The 25,434-nt window shown below is 35.7% G+C and overlaps 1 protein-coding gene and 2 pseudogenes across 1 annotated transcript; all 3 read right to left on the bottom strand.

Moving 5' to 3' along the window:
* Nucleotides 1-973: 973 nt before the first annotated feature.
* Nucleotides 974-24,251, bottom strand: Fbxo4 (F-box protein 4). Its single transcript, XM_063258117.1, has 8 exons — nt 24,024-24,251; nt 21,836-22,071; nt 19,092-19,312; nt 17,220-17,295; nt 16,904-17,079; nt 14,258-14,433; nt 4,918-5,031; nt 974-2,856 (listed from the first exon to the last, which is right to left on the bottom strand). The coding sequence occupies exons 1-7, from the start codon at nt 24,210-24,212 to the stop codon at nt 4,942-4,944; spliced, it is 1,164 nt and encodes a 387-aa protein (XP_063114187.1). The 5' UTR covers nt 24,213-24,251; the 3' UTR covers nt 974-2,856; nt 4,918-4,941.
* On the bottom strand, nt 5,064-8,437 carry LOC134478082 (integrator complex subunit 10-like; annotated as a pseudogene).
* Nucleotides 7,806-8,433, bottom strand: LOC106027787 (integrator complex subunit 10-like; annotated as a pseudogene).
* Nucleotides 24,252-25,434: the final 1,183 nt, after the last annotated feature.

Here is a 25,434-nt window from a genome sequence, read left to right as displayed (position 1 = left end):
TGCAAGATAGTTGTATCATGTTAAGCAAAATTATTAATCTTGAGTTTATTTCAAGATTAAATATGATTTAAATGCCGAACTAAGAAGTGATAGACTGTGAGTCTATCACTGGGATATCTCAATTTGAGTGGATTAAGAAACACAGGTTAGTAAAGGACACTTTTAGGTGCTTATGTGTGGTTCATGAGACATGACCGTGGTATTATGTATGACTTCTGGTCCATTTCTTCTCTGACCCTGTATTCTACTCTCTTTCCCAGAAGCAAAACTAGGCAGTGCATCTTAGCTGAACCCTTCTTCTATGTTTCTGCCTTGGAGCTAGAAGAATAAGGAATGAATCCTCTGAACTTGTGAGCCAAATTAAACCTCCTTTAAACTGGGTACTGCATATTATGTCTCAGTGATACCTTGGTCCATTAACTTAATTCTTTCCACAATTCTAGTCACAAACAGAATTAGATAAGAACTAAGTCAAATTCAATGGTTAATTTGATTTGGTTGTCATCCAGTTCATTTTGTGATCAGAAACATGGAAAGAATAAAGTTCTTGAGGTATCACTGTGTAAGTAGTTTGTTCTAGTACGTGCTCCCACCATTACGTGCTTCTCTTGGATTGTGAGCTGAGAGAACATCTTCACCTCAGGACGTAAGAGCTTTAGCTCCCCCCAAGGAACGTGGAAGCGGTCCTGGGTCACACTTATCAAATAAATGTAGTCTATCACACTTCTTGTTAAAAAAAACTTTGCTACCGTCTGTTAGGCCATGCTACATTGACTGTCTAGTTTTAGGTTTGTGCACAACAATGACTGTTTCCCTGAAGACATGTTTGCAGAAATAAAATTTTGAAGTTTTAACATTTAATGTTTCTAAGGCTGCTGAAACAAGCCACCAAATTCTTTCTGTGAATCTTAAGTCTTCCTATATTCATGTCTTGTTATCACTTTAAAATGTCTTGAAGAGAAACTCTGAGACCTTTGAGTTAAATATTTATTTTGTTTCCTGTCAAAAGAAGTATCTGATCATAGCACACTAATTTTTAAATTACAAATTTACGTAATTTTGCAAAAAGCTGACAAGTTCAATCACAATTTTAGCTGAGGAAAAAAACTGCTAAAAACACAATTTGTGCCAGAAGCTGTAAATTGTTATTTGTTTCTGCACCACTTGTAATCAAAGCCTCACAAATAGTAGGAATGCATTACTGAACTCCATTTTTTTCATTTTTTCTATGAATATGAAATACATATATTTTTCACCATACTGGGGATTGAATGCAGGGACTTGTGCATGCTAGACAAGTGCTCTGAGTTGCATCCCCAAGCGCCACAATATTTTATAAACAACAAAAACTTGTAATATTTATCTAGTCTCATACTTTTGTCTGATTTATTTAGGAATGTTTCATGAATAAAGTTTGAGTACCCTTCATCATTATGGTAACAACTACAATTTCACAACCCATCAGCGTTTTTATGTCACTAAACGTTGCCAAAAGATCAAGAAAGTTTCTCTTTCCTATAGTGATAGCGGGCTTTTAGACCTTATTTTTAAGGAAATGGTAAACCACTGAAAATTCCTTGACAGAGTAATTAGAAAGATTTCAAAGTTCAAAGGAACCATTCTAACAATAATGGGAAAATTATACTTTTTCTGTGTATAAATAAAATATATATTATGCTTTAACTGCAGTTTTAGAACATAGCATCTATAAGGGCAATACATCACGAGTTTTTAATGCTGGTAATAGAATTTTGATTAACACTGACCCTTACTTTTCATATCAATGTTGGGACTAACTAATCATACTTATAAAATAGCTGTCATATGACAGGATAAGCATTTCACAGAATGACACTGAAAAGCCCCATTTAGAATGCCAGTGTCAAAGATAAGGTCCTCCCACAGAGGAGAACTTACTTGCCCAGATACTAACATTCACTTCTTGACATAGCCAAGCTGAAATACAAGACAAATATAATGATCCTCACTCTGTATATGAGAAGTCTGAGATTCAAAATTTAAGGGATACCCTCATTGTCATCAAGATAAGAGTTGCGTAACTGGAATTTGTTAGGTTACTTTCAATACCAGAATCTGCACGCATACGTTTGCTTGGTTTCACCCCTAGAGAGTAAAAATATAGCACTGATGAGAATTTAGTAGAGTTCAAGTTGATTTCTTAATTAACCATTAATAGCTTGTTACTCTTTTTAAGTGTTCGCCTCTCGTGTTCTCTCTACTAGTCACACCATTACAGCAGCTAGTCAGATATGTGGCAAGGGGGCATCAGCTGTTCTTTTCGGAAGGCTGACAGAGCTGCTATAGTCTGCTCTCTCTGATGATGGGAAGTGGGGTGCTGGACCAATTGAAATGCTCTCAATCAACTGGAAAAGGCTAGACCCTAACCATAAAGCAGGACAGGGATTTTCCATGCAGTAGAGCATGCACCTTGACTGCCCTGAGCATCCCTGGTGACTTGTCCTCATTGTTACCGGCTTAAGATTCAGGAAAGGGGGGAAATGCATGCATACCTCAAAATTGAAAGTAGTGCATGGATAAATCATGAATATGTAAGAGTAGTGTGGGGAATAAATAAAGTAAAAAAAGTATAGAAAAATAAAAGAAATCGAAACAAAGACACTCATGTTGTCCGTACTCCAGGGGAGTCCTGACTTGTCTGGTGAGCCATATCCTGCTTTGCAATAAACTCTTCATTTTGAAACCATTTCCTCACTGGCCAGGGATGTATGAGGTGAATTCTTCTCCAGTCCCCCCAAAACAGGAAACTGAACAGTGACATCACAACATGGCGTGGTAACAGAAATCCTCACTTCTCTGAGTCTCAAATTTCTCCACCTGAAATGAAAGGATAATAGCACTGCTATGATTTCATTATGGTATGTCCCCTCTATAACTAAAGTTGCAGTTTCATTCCTATTAAGACATACTAAGATGTAGGAAAAAGTGAGACCTTTAAGAGGTGATTAGGGCTCTGCACTCATGGGATTAATGAGTCTTCTTGAAAGGGGGTCTGGCACGAAAGCCAGTTTGACTAAGTCTCTCCCATGCCTTATGTTTCTTGCCATGTGATGCCCTGCACAGCTCTGGGACTCTGCCAACATGAAGGCTTTCACTATATAATGTTCCTGGATCTTGGACACAAGCATGGACCAAATTAAACCTTTCTATATAACTGATCAAGTCTATGTATTGTGTTATTTAGCAACAAAACACATAGTAAGACAACACCAACTTTGCAAAGGTTTTCCAACATTTATGTATACAAAGTACTAGGCACATTGCCTGACACAGTGATAATGAAGACTAGAACTTAGTTTAAGCTCCAAACAATAAATATTTTATAAGTTGTATAGCAACCTCATAATTAGTAATTATTAAATCCCCTTTATTCCTCATATAACAAGCAAAAACAACTGTAATGTATTGGGCTAATGTACTTCTCAAATACATCAGGGATAAAACAAAAGAGTTTCTAGCTCATATTACATGGGGAAAAATAGCTAAAGAGATGTAAGATAATGAGATCTGGGAAAAGACCATTTTAAATGAATTAATATAAAAGAATTGGATTTCATAGCATAAATGGAGGAAAACATCTTGTGTTGAGACTCATTAAAAACTAGGAAAAGAAATTTAACTTTAGCAAAAATCTAGACTATATATAAGTCTATTATTTAAAAAAGAAAAGAAAACAAGGAACTAGTTTTAATCTGGTGAGTGACCTAGGACCTGATATTAAAAATACATAAATATTTCATTTTTTCCATAAACCAGAAATAATACCTTAATTTATTGCAACAGAATGCTGTTTTTAAAAAAGATGGCTGTTATAAAAACACTGTCATGTCAATGAAGTGCCCAGTAAATTAAATCACTGCCCCACATAACCTTAATTATAATTATAATAAACGCCTTTAATATAATAAAACTACAGATATATACGTAAAATGTTTTAGTAAATGTGACATGTCACACTCACAGGTTTTCCTAAAAAATCTTCCTAACCCCATAAATGGATCATTAAGGAATATCCTGTCTCCTAGACAAAAATTTTAGGTGTCCAAATGGAATGACATTCACTTAAATAATATTAAATGTAATTATCAGAAACTTTCTCTCCAAAACAGAAATACTTTTACATATAAAACTTACATAAACTATATATGAAGATATATACTCTTTACTATAATTTAAAATTCCTCACATATTGCCTTTGCAAAAATGCAAGCAATTTGTAGAAAGTGATATTATATATGCAAGTCTCTGGAAAGCTTTCTGTGTGAATATGGAATATAGCTTTAGTATCTTATGAGTATTCTAAATTATCTAAAACTGACAATAAAAGTCAGGAAAAGCTATTTTTTTCACTAAAACAGTATTAAATATAATCTTTCTACTATAATCAGAAAAGAACAAAAGTTGTGTGACCACACACTAAGTGAAGCTCTACTGGGATTTTCATTCTTTAAACAGTGCATCTTCAAGACAGGGGAAAAACCACTTCCTGTCTGAAGTGGTTAGGAAGAACCTTGAAAAGACCTTATGGAAAGTTTAACAAATTTTCTATTCCCCTCTAGGACAACTGTTGTATCAAAAAAGAAAAGAAACCACAAAGACTAAGACACAGAATTGTTCTTTCCAGAATTTAGTATTTTAAAAAGACAAAGATAGAAAAGTTTCAAAAAGTTAAAGATTCATTTGGGGGCTAAATATAAAGATTGAAACTCTTTCCTCATAATTGATTTAAGGTAAAAAGTAAAAAATACCAAAAAAACCCCACCCCACTATAACCTACAGCTGTTTAATGTAATGCCCACCTACCAAAAAGGTGGGACAATGCTAGTTGACTAAGCAAACACACATTATGACCCTACTAACAAAGTTCAAAATAGTTACAGTTCTGAAGGTCCAAAATGAGGATCATCTTGCCCTCTTAGATTCTACTTCTTCAAGAATCCACTCAATGCCATTCAAAAAGCCAGTGAGAGTATCAGCCTCTATATCCTGGACCTATGAATAGATAAAAGAAAAGGTCAATAGGAAACTGAGGCCTAAATTTTATGATTAAAAGGGATATTTTTCTAGATATTAAAAGGTTAAATATCTACTGTATGATGAACATAGAGCAGATCTTCAAATAAACACTATTATAAGCAATTATATGCCCACAAATTGGAAAACCTGGAAAAAATGGAAAAATTTCTGGACACATGTAATCTATACAAATTAAACCATGATGATAGAGAAAACCTAAACAGATGAATAAACAGAGGAACCAAACCAGTATCAAAAAGTCTCTCAACAAAGGACAGTCCAGTGGTGGGAGGCATCACTGCTAAATCCTAAAAATTTTTAAAGGAAAAACTAATACCATTTCTTCTGAAACTTACAAAATATTGAAAAGTGGATTCTTTCAAACTAATTCTACAAGGCCACCATTGCCCTCATACTAAACCAGACATGGATTCAACATAAAAAGAAAATGATAGATCAGTACTTCTAATGAACATAGGTACAAAAATTCCCAATAAAATCCTAGCAAACTAAAGCTAACAGATCACCAAGATGATCAATCAATCATTCTGATCAAGTGAGATTTATCCAAGGAATACAAGGATGGTTCAAAGTACTCTAATTAATGAATGCAACACATCATATAAACACAATTCAAGATAAAGTCATATGACTATTTCATTAGATGCAAAATCATTCAATAAAATTCAATATCACTTCATAATAAAAACTCAACATGTCAGTTATATAAGGAAAAATCTCAACATAATAAAGACTATATGTATATAAGAAACCTAAAATCAACCACATAATGAATAGCAAAAAGGTCCATTTTTTGTTTTCTTTTTTTCTTTTTTTAGTCAAATTTTATTTTATTTTATTTTATTTAGCTCAGGTGCTTACGCTGAGCTAAATCCATGGCCAGGATGAATTTTATTTATAGAATTTATAAAAGTTTCGTTTTTTGTTATACAAAAATTATAAAACAGGACTATTAAATACAACCTTTCAGACTCTTGGAAACTTCTTTTAAGCAACCAAGAGGTCTGAAAAAAAAGCAATCACAGGATTGGAACTCGGGTAGTTGCCTTTTTTTCTGCACAATACTCATAGTTATATCTTATCTCAAAATAACACAGGGACCAGCTGCATCTGACATAAAGGTCTCCACTCAGGTCAGATTTTGAAGCAGCAAAATCTTCTCATTAATGCAGAACCCATCAGCTCCACGATCAGACTCTTGCTGAAGTGGGAGACCTGGCACTCCAGGGCCAGGCAGATGTCCTCCTGCCCATCTCGGGTGATGCCCTCAGTGACTTGTGTGGTCAGCATTCTTTGACTAGGTAATGTCTTAGTTACTTTTCTAGTTGCTAAGATAAAATACTTAACACCCAAAGCAAAGGTTTATTTTAGCTCACAGTTTGTAGAAATTTCATTCCATAATCAGCTCGCTCCAGTGCAAGGTAGCAGGGCAGGGGGGCATCACAGAGGGGAAACAGCAAGGCAGAAGGCAGGAAAAGAAGGAAGCATAAAACAGTAGCAGCAGCCCTCTCTCTGTCCTTAATATTCTATTCAGGATACATGCCCCTAAGCAGATATCACTCATACCCAGGGTGGGTTTTCTCATTATCCACACCCTGAACTATACCAATTCAATCAGTGGGCTAATTTTAGTGATTACACACCCTTAATCCTAGCACCAGGCACTCTAGATCCAGCCACTTCTAAAAAGCCTTACCTAAAACCACATGAGGTTTTGGGGAGGGGAACATTTAATATAAACCATAATGGTAATTCCAAATGCATTTTCCAATCTTCCAATATTCTCAAGTAGGCAAAGACCTCCAATATATCAATGTTTGTAACATAAGTGAAAAAATTCTCATACTTGGAAGTTCCCTGTTGGCAAATCTTATTGACAGCTTTTGAGAAAAGCTCTCTCTCCAGAAGCAGTATGATTACATGGCCCAGTGGCATGTCATCACTGTTGTCGGTGAAAGTCTAAGCTTAAAATAGGCTAAAACCAAATGCAGTCAGTAAGGCATAATGGCTTTACTCATACAGGGCAGAAGCCTCAGATTGGAACCTTTTTAAATGTGTGCTTTACTTTTGAGGTTTTTTTTCTGGGATTTGCCTCCATCCTAAATGGGAAGTTATACACAGCACATTAGATCAAGGACTTTTTCACATGCCATCCTGCAATGCCCCCAGAACAAAGTGAAATGCTGCCAGCTGGATGAGCACCCTCTGATGTTCCAACATCGTGGGATCTTGTGGATGAGAAAGGGATCCTTGGAGAGCTGCCAAATGATGCAGGCTGGCTACTGCCTTTTCATGTTGAGCCTGATAAGTGATCATGTCAATGAGAGAAAAAAAATTTTACGATTAGGAAAATTTATTGAAAAAAAGGAATGAGGACTAGGAATAGCTCCTGAGAGACAGAAGGCATCCCAAATGGGTTGCCCAAGCAAGATGCATAACCACAGCCAATCATCCATCTTCCATGCCAAAGAAAGTCTTTCGAATTTTCTTTTAAAGAAATTCTAGGGAATAAAGCTCTCCTTGGCTAATTTAAGAATGCATTCTGGTATGTCAACAGCACACAGCTATCTCTCTTCCAAGGTCCTAATGCTCCAAACCAAGATATACAAGTTCATCTTGGCCAGCTCTACCTGCACAATTTAAAACTTCCTAATACTTCAACAGAGTAAGTTCTACTTTATTGACTATAATGAACTTTACCAATTCAATCAGTGGGCTAATTTTAGTGATTACACACCCTTAATCCTAGCACCAGACACTCTAGATCCAGCCACTTCTGAAAGTTCTACTTTATTGACTATAATGTGACAGTTTCGTCTCTTTGCTGAACAGTCTTCATTATCTGGACTCATGGCTTTTTCTCTTCTCTCTGCATGTTTCCTCTTTCTATGTATGTGCTGATTGTGATTGCTTTCCATATCACCATACACATTTGATACATCTTCAAGAAGAACAAGTAGAACTTGGAACATTTGTGCCTTAGAAAAAGAGATGCTGTATTCTGCTGACATACTGAAACACATTCTTAAAGAAGATCAAAATAGTGGAATAAACTACTTGATCTTTATATTTTGCACGTGTTTCATTATCAAAGTCGCCCATGCATCATCAGAAAAACTTCATTCTATGCAATATATCACTATTGCTTCATCTTCCTTTATCCATCTGCCATTCACATCTGATTTCAATAATATTCAAAATCTTATGCAACTTCTTCCAAGTGCTTATAATCTGGGAGGATTTTTAGGTGAGTCCTTCTATTACATACTTCTGGGAGCTATATTTGCCTGGCACCATTATATCAGACTTATTTTTGGCACTTGTGCCGATTTTCCATCTGAGTATATCTAGTGACATAGTTAATATAAAATACAGCTGCTAAGCATATAAAATACAGTATTTACATATTAAATCAGCAGGTAACTAAGCATTATAGTTAACTAATAGTAACTAAGCATTAGAAGTGGCTGGATCTAGAGTGTCTGATTAAAGTACATCACAAAGTTATAAAGCAATTAATAAGATTCTTATTCTTCAACAGTTTTAGCTTCAAATAGTACCTAGAAGATTAGTAGAGCCAATGAATAAAATCAGGGACATTAGCATTAATGATCAGGTTAGTCCTTTGATGTTATATATTAGTATTATTTGTTTTAGAATTAGTTTAATTAATCATTGTTGAATTGTGATTCACCTGTTATTTAGCAGTTAGGTAACAGAAGTAAGATGCTGGGAAAATAATGACAACGATTACAATAGGTAGGCCCTATTATTGTTGGTGTAATGAAAGAGGCAAATAAATTTTCATTCTTTTTGCTCAAGGTTTTGCAATTTTGCTTTGCAATTTCTAGGTGGGTTGTTAGGGAATTTGTGTAATATAGGCGTGTTAAAATTTTTAATAGAATATAAGTAATGAAATAATCGGTGATAAAATAATAGTAAATTATGCAGATGTATAGTTGTGGCATTTCATTAAGGAGAAAATCATTTCGAATCTTTAACTTAAATGGTTAATGCTAATATAGCTTCATAATGACTTATGAAGGTCAATTTTTGAATGTTTTTAATGGCATTATTTCAAGAACAATGGGTATAAAACTGGTTTGAACCATAGTTTATGAGCATTGATCATAACACGGTCCTGGTTGTGACGACATTAGAGCTGCTTGGTTTAGATGGCCTGGAATGGCATCTGTTTTAGGACCTACAGAAGGAACAGAGGACATCTTCGGGTGAAATTACACCATTTTAGAGAAAAATCATCAAAAGTAGGGACGATGCTTCTTGTTGTATCAATGCGTTGAAGCATTATTCTGTGACTTTTAGTGAGATTTCACACTAGATCTTGCCAGAAGTGTTTCCTTAATGCTGATGCAATAATGGTGAATTCTATCCACACCTTTGGCTGGTCTATGAAATGTAGACGTCTGTCTACAGCAGCCTCCTAGTGGTGGTAGCCTACTCTATGTCCTGCTCAGTGGTGTACATCTCACACTGGATGCTAAAGTCAGCCAAGTAAAGGGTACAGTCTGTGATCAAGCACACCTTAGCTGTCCACAAGTCCTGGAATAGTGTTCCTAGGCTGCTGCATCAGGAACCTGCTGTCGCTATGGGCAGACAGAGCCTTAATGTCAGGAAGCCTTCAGCTCTTGTGACTGCTGGTCCCTAGACTGAGACTCCATTGCCACAGTTGCCCCAGAGGTAAAAAAGCCTTTTCTCTAAGATCTGGAATCAAAGTTACGCCCACTCTCTCTAATCTTATTCAATATAGTTCTGGAAGTCTTAGCCAGGGCAATTAGGTAACAGATAGAAATAAAAGTCATACAGATAGAAGAAAGGAAACTTTGGGAATTACATAATTTTGTATATGGAACAATCTGAATTCTTCACTAAAAGATTAACAGAACTGTTAAATTCGCTATATTTGTATGATTAAAAAAGACCAACATACAAAAATCAGTGGTAATTTTATCTACCAATAATGAAACTGCTGGGAAGGAAATTATAAAGGCAATTCTATTCACAATAGTTTAAAAACTACGAATTTAACGGAGGAAATACAATATGTATCTCTATAGTGAAAATTATAAAACTCTGATGGAACAAACTGAAAAGTACACAAAAAAATGGAAAGGTCTTTTATGTTCCCCATTATGGACCAAAGATTCAATACAATCCTCATGAAAATATCAGTGTCATTCTTCACAGAACTAGAAAAAACAATCCTAGCACTCTTGAGAGGAAAAAAAACTACATAACTGACTATAAAATATACTATAAAACTATAGTAAAAACAGGCCAGGCTTGGTGGTGCATGCTTACAATTCCAGAGGCTGGGCAGGAACATTGCTGTGAGTTCCAGGCCAGCCTTGGGGGCACAGTGAAGTCAAGGACAGCCTGAATTGTCTCAAAACACAACAACAAAACAAACAAAAAAACAGCATGATATGGTGGCAAAAACAGATATGTAGATCAGTGGAATTGAACTGAGTGCCCAGAAATAACTCCACGAAAACACAGTCAATTGATTTTCAACAAAGTTTCTGTAAAAAATGTATTGGAAGAAACAACCATCTTTTTAATAAATGGTGCTGGGAAAATTAGGTTTTCATGTGTAGAAAAATGAATGCAGATCCCTATCTTTAACCAGTCACAAAAATAAATTCAAGGTTGAATAAAGACTTAAATGGAAGACATGAAATAATGAAACTACCAGGAAAAAACGTAAGAGAAATGCTTGAGTACAGTGGAGAAGGCAAGTATTTTGTACAACACCTTCAAATAATAGGAAACAAAAGAAAAAATAGATAAATACAACTATATAAAATGAAAAAGTTTCTGCACTTCAAAGGAAACAATCATCAGCATTAAGAGACAACCTAAAGAATGAAGAAAATTTGCAAAATATACTTCTCATATAAGGTTGATATCTAGAATATATCAGGAATTACAAAATCTCAATATCAAGAGAACTCACAGTATCAAAAATCAAAAAATTTAATTGTACCTAATTAAAAACTTTCTGTACAGCAAAAGCAACCAACTGAGTGAAAAGACAACCCTACAGAATAGAAAAATTTTTCACTAACTATTCCTCAGAAGACTAATATCTAGAATGTATTAAGCAATAAAAAATTAGACAAAAATGGACAACTGAAAATGAATAAACACTTCAAAACAGTACAAATGACCAATAAATATATGAAAAAATGTTCAACATCCCTGGCTATTAGAGAAATGCAAATTAAAACAAAATCAAGATTCTCCTTACCACAGAAATAACAGTTATCAAAATCAAGAAATAACAAAGGTTGGTGGGGATGGAAGAAAAAAGAAATCCTTTTACACTGTTGGTAATAATGTAAACTAATACAGCCACTTTGAAACTCAGTATGGAGATTCCTTAGAAAAACTGATTTAGTTACTCTCTTTCTAATTAATTTCCCTGAGGAGTTAAATATACTGTATCAGTGATACATGCATTCCTATGTTTACAGCAGCACAATACATAATAGCTAAATCTTGGAGGTGGCCTATAGGTCCATCCACAGATGAATCGAGAAAGAAAACATGGTATTTATACACAATGAAGAAACTACTCTGCCATAAAGAAAGATAAAAGAGTTATCTGTAGGAAAATTAAGGCACCTTGATACAATAAAGCTAAATGAAATAAATCAGATATGCAAGTTAAATATTAAATGCTTCCTCTTATATGAGAAACCCAAAGTATAAATAAAGAGAAAAATAAGAGAATAGAAAGTAGGGAGGTAGATCTTTCTCAAATAGAAAGAGGATAAAGAAATACAAGGAGTGGAGAGGAAGGAAAAGGAGGGAAAGAGAATGAAAAAAGGAATTAAAATGTGTTACACACATGCATGTTATACATAAGGAATGTAAACATTGTGTGTTGCAAACATGCACCAAAAAAGGGAAGAGAATCAAGAGATGGATGGAGGGGAGAGGGAGGAAAGGGAAAGTGGATAAAAAAGGAATTAAGATGTATTACGTACATGTACCAATGCCCCAAAAGGAATGGAAATATTAGTATACAAACATTTACCTATAAAATAATGAAAAAAAAATATTCTTAAAAAGTGGACAATTGACTCAGATGTTTTTTAAAAAAGAATACAAATGGGCCAATAAGTACATGAAAAGAATGTTCAACATATTGATCATCAGAGAAGCGTAAGTCAAACGCATAATGAGATATTTCTTCATTTCCATATCTATTATCTAAAAGACAACAAGTTCTGGTCAGGATGTGGAAAAAAGGGAATCCACATACACTATTGGTGGGAATATAAATCAGCACAATCATTATGGGAAACAGTATGGCGATTTCTCAAAACATAAATAGAACTACCATCCGATGCAGCAATCCCACTAACAGGCACATGTGTCCAAAGGAAATGAAACATCACAGAGACATCTGTACTCCAATGTTCACTGAAGTGCCATGCACAACTGTCAAGACATGGACTCAACTAATTAATGGATAAAAATATGGTATATATACAGGGAATAATATTCTTCACAACAAAAGAATAATAATAGAATAATAGCCACTTGTGACATCAACATGAAGATCATTATGTTATGTGAAATAAGCCACACACAGAAAACAAATACCAAATGATCTCACTTATATGTAGAATCTTAAAAATCTGAGAGCAGAATCAGAAGTTGGGGAGGTTAGAAAAGAAGAGATGGAGAAAGGCTGATGATGGTTCAGTTACTGTTACATAGGAGTAAGGAGTTCTGAAGTAGTATATTTTTAAAAAGGTACAAATAAGGATTTCGAATGTTTTTGTTTAAAGAAATGATACATGTTTGAAGAAAACAGTAAGCTTAATCTCACTTATATATTTCACAATGTACATGTGTTGAAATATCACATGGTACCCCATTATTCTGTATAAATTTTTTTATGTAATAGTTAAAAAATAAGTTTAAGGGCCGGGAATTTGGCTCAGTGGCATAAGCCTGCCTGGCAAGTGCCTTGCCTGCCTAGCAAGCGCAAGGTTGTGAGTTTGATCCCTGGTACTGCAGAAAAAAAAGAAAAAAAGAAGTTTAATAATTTTTTTAAAGTATTGAAAACTGCCACTTCAAACTGTAGGACTAAACTCGCACCACTCAGGAGGGTAAATTTTTATTACTAGCCTTCACACTGTACTCCACATAGTTGCTAGAGTATCAGGAACAAAAGATAAGGGAGGCATGAAGAAAATTCTCTAAATTTTTCAGTAAAAATGTTTCCAACTTTAAAATGTTTTCTATAGGTTTTTCATGTCTGATTTCATTTGAAGAAAATATCCCATAATTAAGCTAAATTTGGGGAAGCAATATACTATAAGATATAATCTTTTTTAAAAAATGTTTTTGGTGGTTCTGGAGCTCAGACAAGGGCCTCATGCTTGCTAAGCATACAGTCTCCCACTCAGCTTACACCCACAACCCACAACCACCTGTATTTTTTATGATTCTTAAGGCATAACACATGGATGCTGTTGCTATGACAGGAGAGACAAGTAGGGGACAAGTATAAAGGCGAGGACTGATCATCTGAGATTTATCAACACCAATTAAATAGCTTCTATCAATTAAACTTTTAAAACTTACATTAAATGCTAGTTCGTTAAACAGTATGAATAAGAAAAAACAAAACTGGCATGGTTTGAATAAATGCCCCAGAAGTCTACCTGTTAAAGGTCTACTTATTAAAGCATCTGACAGTGATGCTACGAGAAGGTAGTGAAACTTTCAAGACATGGGCCCTAGCAGGAGACGCGGTACTGGGGGCCTTCCCTGAAGGTGATATTGTATGCCAGTCCTTTTCTCTTCTTTCACTCCTGTACAAGCAATAGACCAAACCAACCATGGACTAAAGTTTCAAAAGAGAGCCAAAATTTAAAGACAAAACAAAAACTCCTGCAATATTAGGAAATGAACCCAGGGTCTTTTGTTATTCATGCTGTCCACAACCTTTCACTCTTCCTCCCTCAGCCTCCCAGAGTATTGAGATTACAGGTGTGAACCACCACATCTGACTCCTCCTCTGTGTTTAAGTAGACTGCCTCAGGTAATTTGTTACGTACATAGAAAGCTGACACAACAATGAAATAGAAAATAAAATTAAGAAATGAAGTTTTTACCATCAGAAAAGCAAAGGCCTTACCATCCATGGGTGATTTATACGACTGAGATGCAGCTCATGGGCCAGATAAAAACAGGGCATTCTTTTCACATGTGCTTCAGAAATACAAGATAAAACCAGCATTGGTCTTCCTGAAGATCCAAAAGCCGGATCTGTCATTGCCATAATATGAGAAAATTCATCTTCCCATTCATGTCCTAAAGAATGTAAGTCAGATGTATTAATTTTTATTTTTATAATAATTTTTAAAATGAAATGAAATTTAACAAAATAAGGGATTAAAAATGTACCATGATTCAAATCTAACAAACTGCTTTTATTGTTCTACCAGAAAACTAGACCCAGTAGCATTTTGAGGATAATTTAGGTGAAGCCCTGCTTTCAAATGTCTCTGCAGTTGAAAAGTAAAAATCCTTGATGTATTTTTATCTCAAATATCCTATAGCTGTCTTATTTTCAAATTTTAACATGATAGTCATACAGCTAGTTTCTCTTAGTTCACTGAACACAAAGGTTTGTGCTAACATTGCTTGGACAAGGTATCAGTACAAGTCTTGTACTCTGACTATCTACTAAGACAACAATACACAGTGTATTAATTATTGCAGTTCTCCTAACCTGTTTTGACACTGTTCTATTGGGTTTTTTAAAATTTAAAATAAAAACAAAATTTAAGAATATAACTGGATCTAGTTTTTTAAAAAAATTCAAACTAAAAATATCTACTTTTCATTGAATATTTAAACTATTTATACATTGTGGAATATTTAAACTATTTATACACTGCAGAATTCTAAAATGAACTCAGGGCATCTAGATAATCCTTTACCCCCTGAAGTTGGAGAAAATGTAAAAATGACTTATCATTCCTAGGATTAGGTTTTAAGACACAGTTGTCTTTAAAAGCCTGAGCTAATAAGGTGAACCATTAAAAAGAGTTCTTCCTGTTGAGAAGGATTAGATAAAAAAGGTATTCTCCATTTCTGGATTTCAAGATGTAAGAAGTTACATGACAAGGAATTTAGGAAGCCTATAGTGAGAAGTCTCCAGCCTACAACCACAAACTTGGGACTTCAGTTTTACAACAGTAAGGAATTGAACTCAGCCAAGGGTTTAGTGAGCTCTTGAAAGCAAGTTCTTCCTCAGAGCTGCTTGAGTGTATAATCCATCTGATACCCTAACTCTAACACAAGACGAGAACACGTTTCAACCATGTCAAGACTGTACACTGAGAACTGTATTCTAACAGGTGCTGTTTTAAGCCAGTAATTTTGAGGTAATTTGTTTTATATCAATTGAAAATGCATAAAAATCTTAATGCAATTATCAACATGGTATACTTAAATCTATCACTCACCTTAGACTTTAACTCTCCTGTGCTTTATTCCTTTTCCCCTTTTTGACTGCATTCTTTTGAACTGAGTTTGTAATAATTTTATTACTGGGTTACTTAGATATTTAGTTATAACTACATTATACTTTTAATTAGTTATTAAAGGATTTACAGTAAACATTCTTAACTATAAGTCTACTTTTTAAAAATATATTTTACAAATAGAAAAAATATACAATATATTTCAATTTCTTCTTTTATGATATGCTCTAGTATGTTATATTTTGCTTTAAAATTCCATATACCCATAGTCCGTTAATTTTTCTTTAAATAGTTATAAATAAAATTAGAAAAAAACTTTTGTGTATGTGGTTATATTACTTACCATTTCAGGAACCTTCATTTTATTTTTGTAGATGCAAATTTCCACCTGGTATTATATTCTTTTACCTGAAAATTTTCCTTTAAGATTCTTACAATGAGATCTATTGAATATATATGTGTGAATATATACACATATATATTCATACATATATGTGTTTGTATTTAATTAGAAAGCTCCTAGGACTGGCAATGCTACTACTTTTTAAAATTTTATTAGCAACAAAAAAAGAAAGGGGGAGTCAAGGAATGGATAGAGGGGAAAAGGACGGACAGAAAAAGGGATTAAAAAAGGAATTAAGATGAAAACATGCACATGTATCAATTCCCAACAAGGAATGTAAACATTATGTACTATACACAGAAGTGAAAAATTTGAGAGGATATTTAGGTTGTAAGCAGTCTACCCTCATGAATGGATTAAAGGCAGTGGAAAAAAGAATTTTGGGAAGACATTCTCTGTCTTTTGCTCTATTATCCAAGAGAGAGCACATTAATCTACACTTTTGTTTTCTTGTTCTGAATGAAATAGCCTTTAGCAGTGGGCTCTGCCACCTTGTTCTGAATGAAACTGTGTGTTCTATGTAAATTATTTAATATCATAGATAGAAAATTTCAGTAATAAAAATGGGAAGCATACTAAGAGAAAACATTATATAGCAATAACATCTAACTTTGATGTGCATCAAAATCCTTCGGGTGCTGATAAACACAGATGTCCGTGATGCACCCTAAATCTATGAACCACAATCCAGCAGGGTAGGAACTGGGCATCTATATGTTTAACAAGCTCACTAGATGATCCTAAGGCAAATCAAACAGTAATTGCCAGAAAATCAGAGTGACAAAATTATCAGATTTTTAAGATAACACAGTAAATATCTAAAGGTTATTTTTTTATTTATTTGGTTTGCAAAGAATGATGCTTTTGAAAAGGAAATAAGAATGCTTACTTTTATGAGCTTCAGCATTTGCAACATAGATGAACCCATCTACAACTTCACAGACCTTCTGAATTTGTGGAATTACACTGTATCGGCTTCTTTGTTGGTCATCTCCTTCAAGCTGTAGGTTGAACATCTTGTTAACTGCACTTGTACGCTCTTCCCTTGCTCTATCCCTCTCTTTTCTATATGAAAAAAGTAAAAATATATCATCACAAAAACACTAAGCAGGTTCCATCTCCTATAATGTCCTACTCCTGAGTTTTAGGTCAGCCATAACCTAGGTAGACTTACTTGGCAGTTAAACATAGTAAGTTGAATTTACCTGGTAGTTGAATATAATATCAGGATGTTGAATTTATGTTGATTGTTCAAATGAAAACTGACTCCTGATCCAATACCTAAAGAAGAAAATTATAATTAGCAAACTAAGTAATTAGATAATGACAGCAAAAGATCAGATTAGAAAATGTCTGTCACCCAGTGAAAGCAATTATAAAAGAAAAACTAGAGGATATATATAGTCTTGAAATAAAATGCAATTCTCATGTTGAAAAGAACATGCTATATGGAACTCTTATTCTCATGATAAGAAACACACAGTGAACAGAGAACTGCTAGGCTCATTATGGTCTTTTTATGTCGTCATCATCATCATCTGTTTTGACACAAAAGCATAAAAATTATCTATACTTCTGAGGGTTACTGTGAGGACTGAGATCCCCTATGTAAAATTTCTAGTTGAGTGACTGGTAAATAATAAGTGCTAAATGCTAGCTTCTCAGTACTTTTATTCTGAGCAGTTCAACACTTGGCATTTGTCTGCCTTTCTTAACCTCTCCCCTGCTTTGGCTGTGTTAACATTCAGAGTCTGATGTTTTCCTTTTACTCTCCTGGAAAGATCCTTCTTGGACTCTGACTCTACGTCTTCTTCTTACATATAAATATCCTTAGTTCTGTCCACTTTGTTCATCAGCATTCTCGCCTTTTAGTCCAAATTATCATCAGCTCTCATTTGAACTTCTGCAGTCACTTCTAATCAGTCTCCTACATCCTTTTGCATCCAAGCATCTTTTCTTCAGAGAGAAGCTGGAGAAACTGCTAATAATAATATCTAATTATGTCTCTTCTCTACAATGCCATTGCCCTTCAGGTAGAAAAATAAAACCTTAATAAAACCTGTCTCCTATTTACCTCATGAGATACATCTCTAGGAGGTACACTTGAGAACCCCTTGAGATCACCTCATGAGATCACCATGAGATACATCTTTAATGCTTTCATTATAATAATTCATTGGTTTAAAATAAGATATTCCAAATATCTCACACCACCATTGTAGGCAGCATGTACATTGAGTGTTGAAACACTCACAAGCTGAGACTACAATCATCCTCTAGCCACCAGGCGGGGTGTACACTCCACAAGAGAAACATGGAAACAAAATGAACCACGTTTCTGAACATTGTTTTCTAAAATTTAACTCCTACAAAGTATTCTCTCCATATGTCTAACCTCAGCCAAGCCTGCCCCACGCCATTCTGCAACTTTTTGCCAATGATGTAACTTATACTCTTCTCTGATCTTATAAGATTCAAGGCCTATATAGATAAGCAATTCTAAACAGTCAGTTCAGCTGTTATTTGGAAGATGGAACTGACATTTAGTAATCACAAATTTACTTCTTTGATCCTTAGTTTTCTACCCAGGAACTAAAATTACATGCAATTCTACTCATCTATACACCTATCCCTGTCCTTGGAACAAAAATATTCACAAGGACAGAGAGTTTTTACATTGTCTGTTCTACATCTCTGCATTCTTAGCATCTAAAAAGTGTTCCCAATAAATAAGTAAAGCATAAGCTAAATTGTATATTATTTATGTACCTTGCCAAATAATGTTTTTATTCATACCAGAGAAGGTGCTTATTTAGTTCTTTTTCAAACATTATCCTGACAACAAAAATTTACTTCCACATAATATTAAATTCTGTACTACATAAATTTGAGGAATTATGAGAAAACCTCTTATAATAACTAAAGTAATTGTTTCATGCAATAAGACCTGTAGGCTGGGGTGGACACCCTCTAAATTACTGTATTTCATTACATAAGAACTCATTAAAATGAATTTCTTTAATACTGAAGACAAGCTTCAGTGTCTGAATTATTATGTAGGGTAACAGGAAAATTACCATCAATCTGTCTGTGAGGCAAACCAGCAGTTGGACTAAGTTCTTCAGAAGACATCAAGCTCAACACCAAAGATGTATTCAGTTCTTCTAAACCTGGTCCAAACATAGCAAATCGTGGTTCATTCTGAATGATCAACGAGTGTAAAAAGGAGGTGACAGCTCCATACATAGGACGACTGGATTTCAAAGCTCTTCTTGCACATGGACAGCACATTTTATAACTGTATAAAATTGTCACAATTAGAAATTAATAGAGATTTAGCCAGCTGTTCATTCAAGAAGATACAATTTATTGAGCACTTGCTAGGCATAAGAATGCAAGGATTATATAGTTCCAATACTTAGGGGGGGTCCCCTGGGGAATAAATATCATTATAAATATATGCAGAGTGCAGTGATGGGGAAAAAGACAGGGCGGGGAAGCTGGAGAACTCCTCCCCAGGAAGTGGTGAGTGACTTCTGGCCTTTCATATAGATTCTCTCAGTGACACTTGCTCTAACATTTATTCCAATGGTCAGCATAGGGTAGTAGTAAAGATAAATTATATAGAAGTTACATAATTTGCCTAGAAATTAAAAAAACTTTACCAAGGCTATCAATATAATCAAATTTCTAAAGTGCCTCAATCAGTAACCTCAAATGTAAAGGTTCACTAAATGTTAAATATACAAGGAGGCTCAAATGATTCTTACAGAACACTTAGGAAACTAAAAGTTTTATGCAAGAAGCAATTTGGCTTCTTTTAACAGATATAATCTCTAGCACTTTTGCAACATACCAGAAATTATAAAGTTGCTCAAATCAAAGTAAAACTTAAAGCCTTTTAAATAAACCATATGGCAAAGATGATCACTAACCTAACAAAATTATCTGTATTAGAAACCTTGAAATTCACAAAGGCAAAAATCAAAACCACTAGCCCTGAAGTTAGGTGGACCATAGAGAGTTTCATCATGTCAATTATAAGGTCTGATCAGAAAAAAAGGTGAATATTTCAATTTAAATTTTTTTTATTTCAATGAAAGATATATTACCATCATTTCCCCTTGCTTTGAACACACTTATCCTATCATTCTTGCCACTCCTTGAAGCAGTTATGGAAGTTATTCTCTTTTGTGTCTTTAGTTGCACTATCTCAATATCCTGACTCAATTCAGAGTTTATCGTTCATGGTCATTTTAACTTTGGAGAAAAGCCAGAAATCACGAAGCACCAGACTCAGTGAATAAAGTGGATACAGACACACCATAATGTTTTCAGGAGCCTGTGTTTCCACTGGATGGCACCCCCCCAGCAGCATTTACCATGTTTTTGTAACACCCTGTAAAGACATAGCCTAAAAGAGGACCTCCAGAACTGCTTGGGAAAGTGGTAATAACAATCAGGTAAACGTGTATGAAGGGAGTGGGTATTTTGAGGGCAATTAATGGTAATGTGACTGTTACAGACTTATAAATTTTAAGCATTCACTGTATATTTTGACTACACTATATATGCAGTTCTCTTATAGTCTGAACTTCAGTTTCTGCTATATTATTGAGCAATAAAATCACAGAGTTGTAAGGATTATAAATACTTTATCTGATCATATATGATAGTTACTGTGATTATTATTATTCCCTGGGGAAAATCTGGTGACTCAGCATACAATAAACTTGGTGGTATGGTTGGCTTTGTGGCAGTGGCATTTGCTGAGATTACATACAACAAATCATGTACATTTTGACGAACTAGTTTCACAGATCTGGAATAAAACTGGGGAAAAAAATTTTGTATGTAGCTAGTGAATCCAGCACAGCAACACAATTTTTACCTAAAGCATAAATATTCTTTTAATTCCTTTGACTTTTAATTCCCTGTTGTCAAAGGAACTGTCAGTGACTTCAGATACAGTTGTACATTACTGGAGTTCTCAGTAAAGTTGGTTATATTCAGACCCAGTAGCCTGTATTTATCTTTAAGTTAGCACGATGGATTCCAATCTGAATAGTCCCTTAAAAACTATGACCTTAGGCAAATCACATTAACTTTTTGAGCTTTAATTCTATATTCATAACATAAAAGTAGAAAACATGTAGCCTGAGAATTGAATAAGTTAATATACACAAAGAATCGCCCATGGAATCCAGTTCAATAAGTTTGCAGTCACCGTAACTCTCTTATGTACTTTGTATGAATAAAAATCAATGCTTTTAAGTGACAAAATCTTATTTTTTCTTCCCTGCGGAAAGACTGCCTCCTGATCCCTAGTGACTTCTTTTCTCAATATGTAAAGTTTTTTACTATTTAACAAAATGACAAGTGTTACAAAGAGAATGAAAATTTTAAGAAGTATTTTATTTCTTAACATTTTTACCATATATAATTACTCCATAGGTAAATAACATCAAAGCTGAGGAACACAGTTCATCATATCTGAAGAATATAGTTAAGTCAACCTCTTATTTTAAGAATAGGACAGTTAGGCGGAGTGTGGTGGTGCACACCTGTAATCGCAGCACTCAGGAGAAGGCTGAGGCAGGAAGATTGTTGCAAATTCAAGATTAGCCTAGGCTACAAAATGAGTTGAAGTCCAGACTGAACTGCATAACGAGACCTTGTCTCAAAAAGACAAAAAAAAAAAAAAAAAGAGGATACGCAGACCCCAAATCCATGAAACAAATTAGTAGTGGGACCAGGACTAACACTAGCTATTGATGAAACACAATTATTATCTCTCTAATTCATAAAATGGGATACTTACACTGCCATATAATCAAATAATGCACTGTCAGTGACTTCAGATACAGGCTTTTTTAAGATTTCTAGATCTGGAAGAGACTTCCAGTCAACAGAAGACCAACAAGGAAGATCCCGTAACAGAAAATATCTCCACAGAATTGGATCCCGTATAATTTCATTCCAATAATGATTGGTACTTCCCAACTGACACAGATCATGCGGTGAAAGAAATGACAAAATATATAGCTGTACATCAATCTGAAACAGAGGAAATCAGAAACTTTATCACAGAAAGTTGTTGCTTGATGATAGAGAATAAATAATTATTATACTAAATAACTAATAGTCAATTGAATTAGTATTTTAATAATTAAAGCTATCATTCTGAAGTTATCTTCCTTCCACAAGGGAGAACCCTAATTGAACACACTAATTTCTGACACACTGAAATCTTTTTGAAAAATTAAGCACTATCCTCCTGTTTTTCAGGTACTATAACTGGTTCTTTTAATTTCTTATGAGTATTTTGATATTATAGTTATTTAAATCAGTTAAATAATTTGTTCTTTAAAATAAAACCTTTATCAAGTGGTCAATTTTCTGATTTTATCATTAGAGCAAATTTGTCATTTGAGTTCATGTATATAATCTAATAATCTAATATGTGGAACCTAAAAAAAGATGACAACAAAGTAGGAAGGAAGCTACTAGTAGACAAGAGGAAGGGAATAAGATGCAGACAAAGTACAAGGGTTTAAGAGGCAAAAGGGTCACAGAGGGGTGAAAATGATTAAAGTATGTTATATATAAGAATTAATTTTTAAAAATGATCTGTGTAACCAATTTAAAAAGTCATAAAAAAGTGATACTGTGATTTCATCTCAACCCAGTCAGAATGGCTATTATTAAGAATACAAACTGCAATAAATTTTGTTGCAAATGTAGGAACAAAAGAACCCTTCTACACTCTTGGTGTGCGAGTACATTAGTATAGCTACTTTGGAAATCAGTACGGAAGATCCTGAAAAAACTAAAATAGAACTATACCCCAGCTATACCACTCCTTTTATGTACACAAAGGATTTAATGTCAGCATACAATGGGGAAAGCTGCATACCAATGTTTATGGCGGTAAAATCCAAAGAGCCAAGATAAAGAACCAGCCTAGGTGACCATCAACAGATGAAAGGATGAAAAAAACATGGTGTGTGGTGGTATGCACAATAAAGAAGAATGAAATCACATCATTTGTAGAAAAATGGCTGGAACTAGAGATCATCACGTTAAGTGAAATCAACTAGACTCAGGAAGGCAATATACGGAAATCTAGAAAGAGAGAGAGAGGAAAACAGTAGACAGACATGGTCAAAAGGAAGGGAATAAGGACAAGGGGAAAGTGTGTGTAAGGGAGTGTATGGGGAGATGGAAATGATCAAACCGTTATATGAATGTATGAAAATACACTGAAATGTAGTATTTTGTAAAATTAACATGCACGGGGACTGGGGATTTAGCTCAATGGCATAAATGCCTGCCATGTGCAAGCACGCGGTCGTGAGTTTGATCCCTGGTACCGATAAAAAAAATTAATATGCACGAATAAAATACATTTTAAGAATTGTTTCAGAGAACACTGCAAGAGAAAGAACCTTGGGAGGCATTCTAAGCCGGCAGTTTTCAATTTGGGATGGATGTCTGGGAGAGATGTCAATAATCCAAATGAGACACAAAATTGCAGCAATTATCCAAAATTCTTATTTTCCCATCTAAAGTGAAAACTAACACTAAATAACGTATATAAGCTTTATGTACTGTTGCAATGTGACTGGGTCATTTACGTTAACTGAATGGCAGTTTTGCTACTTTGAATGTACAGCCAGATAATTACAATTTCCTTGGAGAGGTTTTGTTCTGGTTATCACCCAAGGGTTTTGCTCCCTCAAGCCGGCCTCCTCGGAAGACGGTGGAAACCTAGTAAGTGTCACTGCCTCAATGGGATGTGCAGGGTGTCCCAGCCCTAAGCGCCAGTTTGGAGGGGAGAAGACTTGGGGTGATCTGGCTGTCCGCCAGGGTGCTCCAGGAACGTGGGTTTGGCCGTGACCTTGGCAGGATGGGAAGGGCAAGGGGTCAAGGCCAAGGCGAGTCCTGCCGACCGCTGCCGCCAGGGAAGCCACAGCCGGGGCGGCGCCGACCCGGCCCTGCGCGCTCACCGGCAGCCGCATCAGGATACTGGTCTCCTCCCCCGCCTCCTCGTGGGAGGCCGTCCGCGCCGCCCTCTCCTTGCCCACCGACTGCCAGAACGTTCTCCAGCCGCTGAGGATGGCCGACTCCAGGCGGCCCCAGTCGCTGGGGGGCGGCGGCGAGGCGCTAGCCCCGCGGGCCAGCTCGCTTCCCGCCATGGCCGCCGCACGGCGCGTGACGCCGCCGCGCCGCCGCCGCGCCCGCCCCCGATCACCCGGCGCCGCGCTCCGCCCTCCGCCCCACCGCCGGCGGGGCGGCCTTCAGGCGGAGTCCGCGAGGAGCCGAGCAGCCCGGGTTGGCCCTGCTGGCGAGCTTCTCCTGGCCTCATCGCTGGCCTCCGAACCTCGGCCACGGCCGGGACACCGCTGTCCCTGTAGGACCCATCGCCCCAGCCTTAGAGCTGCTCGCGTTTGCTGGCCTAGGTGACTCCAGCTTAGTCGGTAGACGGCTCTCTTCTGTTACCCTGGGCTAAGTAATTGGTGTCAGCATTTGGTTGCTAATTTTCTGCCCCAATCTTGTGTTTAGCAAAAATTGAAACTCAGAGGGCCAGGCAGGAATCTGTAGAATTAAGATTCTCAGAAGCTGCCAGAATTATCAAAAGCCTACGCTGCACACTGACCTTGGATGACTGGCACATTGTGACGATGCAGGTGGAACATTGTAGATGGTACAGCCAAAATTATCTTGGGCTTAGTCCCTTTAATAGCCATTTACTTTCAGCCTCCGTACATGACCTGACATCAGTGTGACTATTAGGTAAAGACTCTTTAATTGCTAAACTTAACAGTCTTCTGCCCTTCAGCAATCCTGAAGCTACTGAAACCTGCAGAAAAAAAGTTTCCCACTTCGTTACAGTGAATCTACCTAGTACCCTGCCAGTGTACTTGGAATATTTTTTTATTTATGGCCTTCTTTCTTCTGTGGCTATAAAAGTTCATGTATCTCTTACATGGTAGAGCCATAGTTAAGGGTAAATTGAATCCATATTCCCAGGCCAAAGTCATTCATATTCGACTCTAAGTAAACTATTTCCTTGAAGCAAAATTGCTATTTTACGTCCTTTAAGTCCAATTGTAGGAGACCATATACCTGGGCCTGCTATGCAAAAATGTCATTTAATAATTACAATTTAATAATTGTTCAATGTTATAACCTTATAAAAGGCCAGAAAAAAAAACAGAAGAGAACCCAAGTACAGTATTGTTGAATCCCTCTAGTGAATTTCTCAAAACTAAAGCCCATTCTGTTCACTTTGGTTTTAGTTGTAAAAGGCTTTAAGAAACTGTATTATACAAAATACATTCCAAGGCAATCTATGATACAGAACTGAATGGTTTCTATACATAGGAAAGACAGAAATAATAAATTGTCATTTTCAAA

Source organism: Cavia porcellus, unplaced genomic scaffold, assembly GCF_034190915.1.
Source record: "Cavia porcellus strain 051 isolate PalLab524CR breed Dunkin Hartley unplaced genomic scaffold, mCavPor4.1 scaffold_11, whole genome shotgun sequence".
Classification (NCBI taxonomy): domain Eukaryota; kingdom Metazoa; phylum Chordata; class Mammalia; order Rodentia; family Caviidae; genus Cavia; species Cavia porcellus.
This window is presented reverse-complemented; position numbering and strand designations above follow the sequence as displayed.

Bases quoted from the DNA above. Each gene is read 5' to 3' on its own strand.
- Fbxo4 (XM_063258117.1), bottom strand. From the start codon at position 24,212: ATGGCGGGAAGCGAGCTGGCCCGCGGGGCTAGCGCCTCGCCGCCGCCC. The intron at 19,313-21,835 runs GTAAGTATCCCA...AATTTTATACAG, and splicing joins TTATTTGATTATATGGCAGT to TTATAAAATGTGCTGTCCAT. The intron at 5,032-14,257 runs GTAAGGCCTTTG...ATCTATTCATAG, and splicing joins GTATAAATCACCCATGGATG to GTCCAGGATATAGAGGCTGA.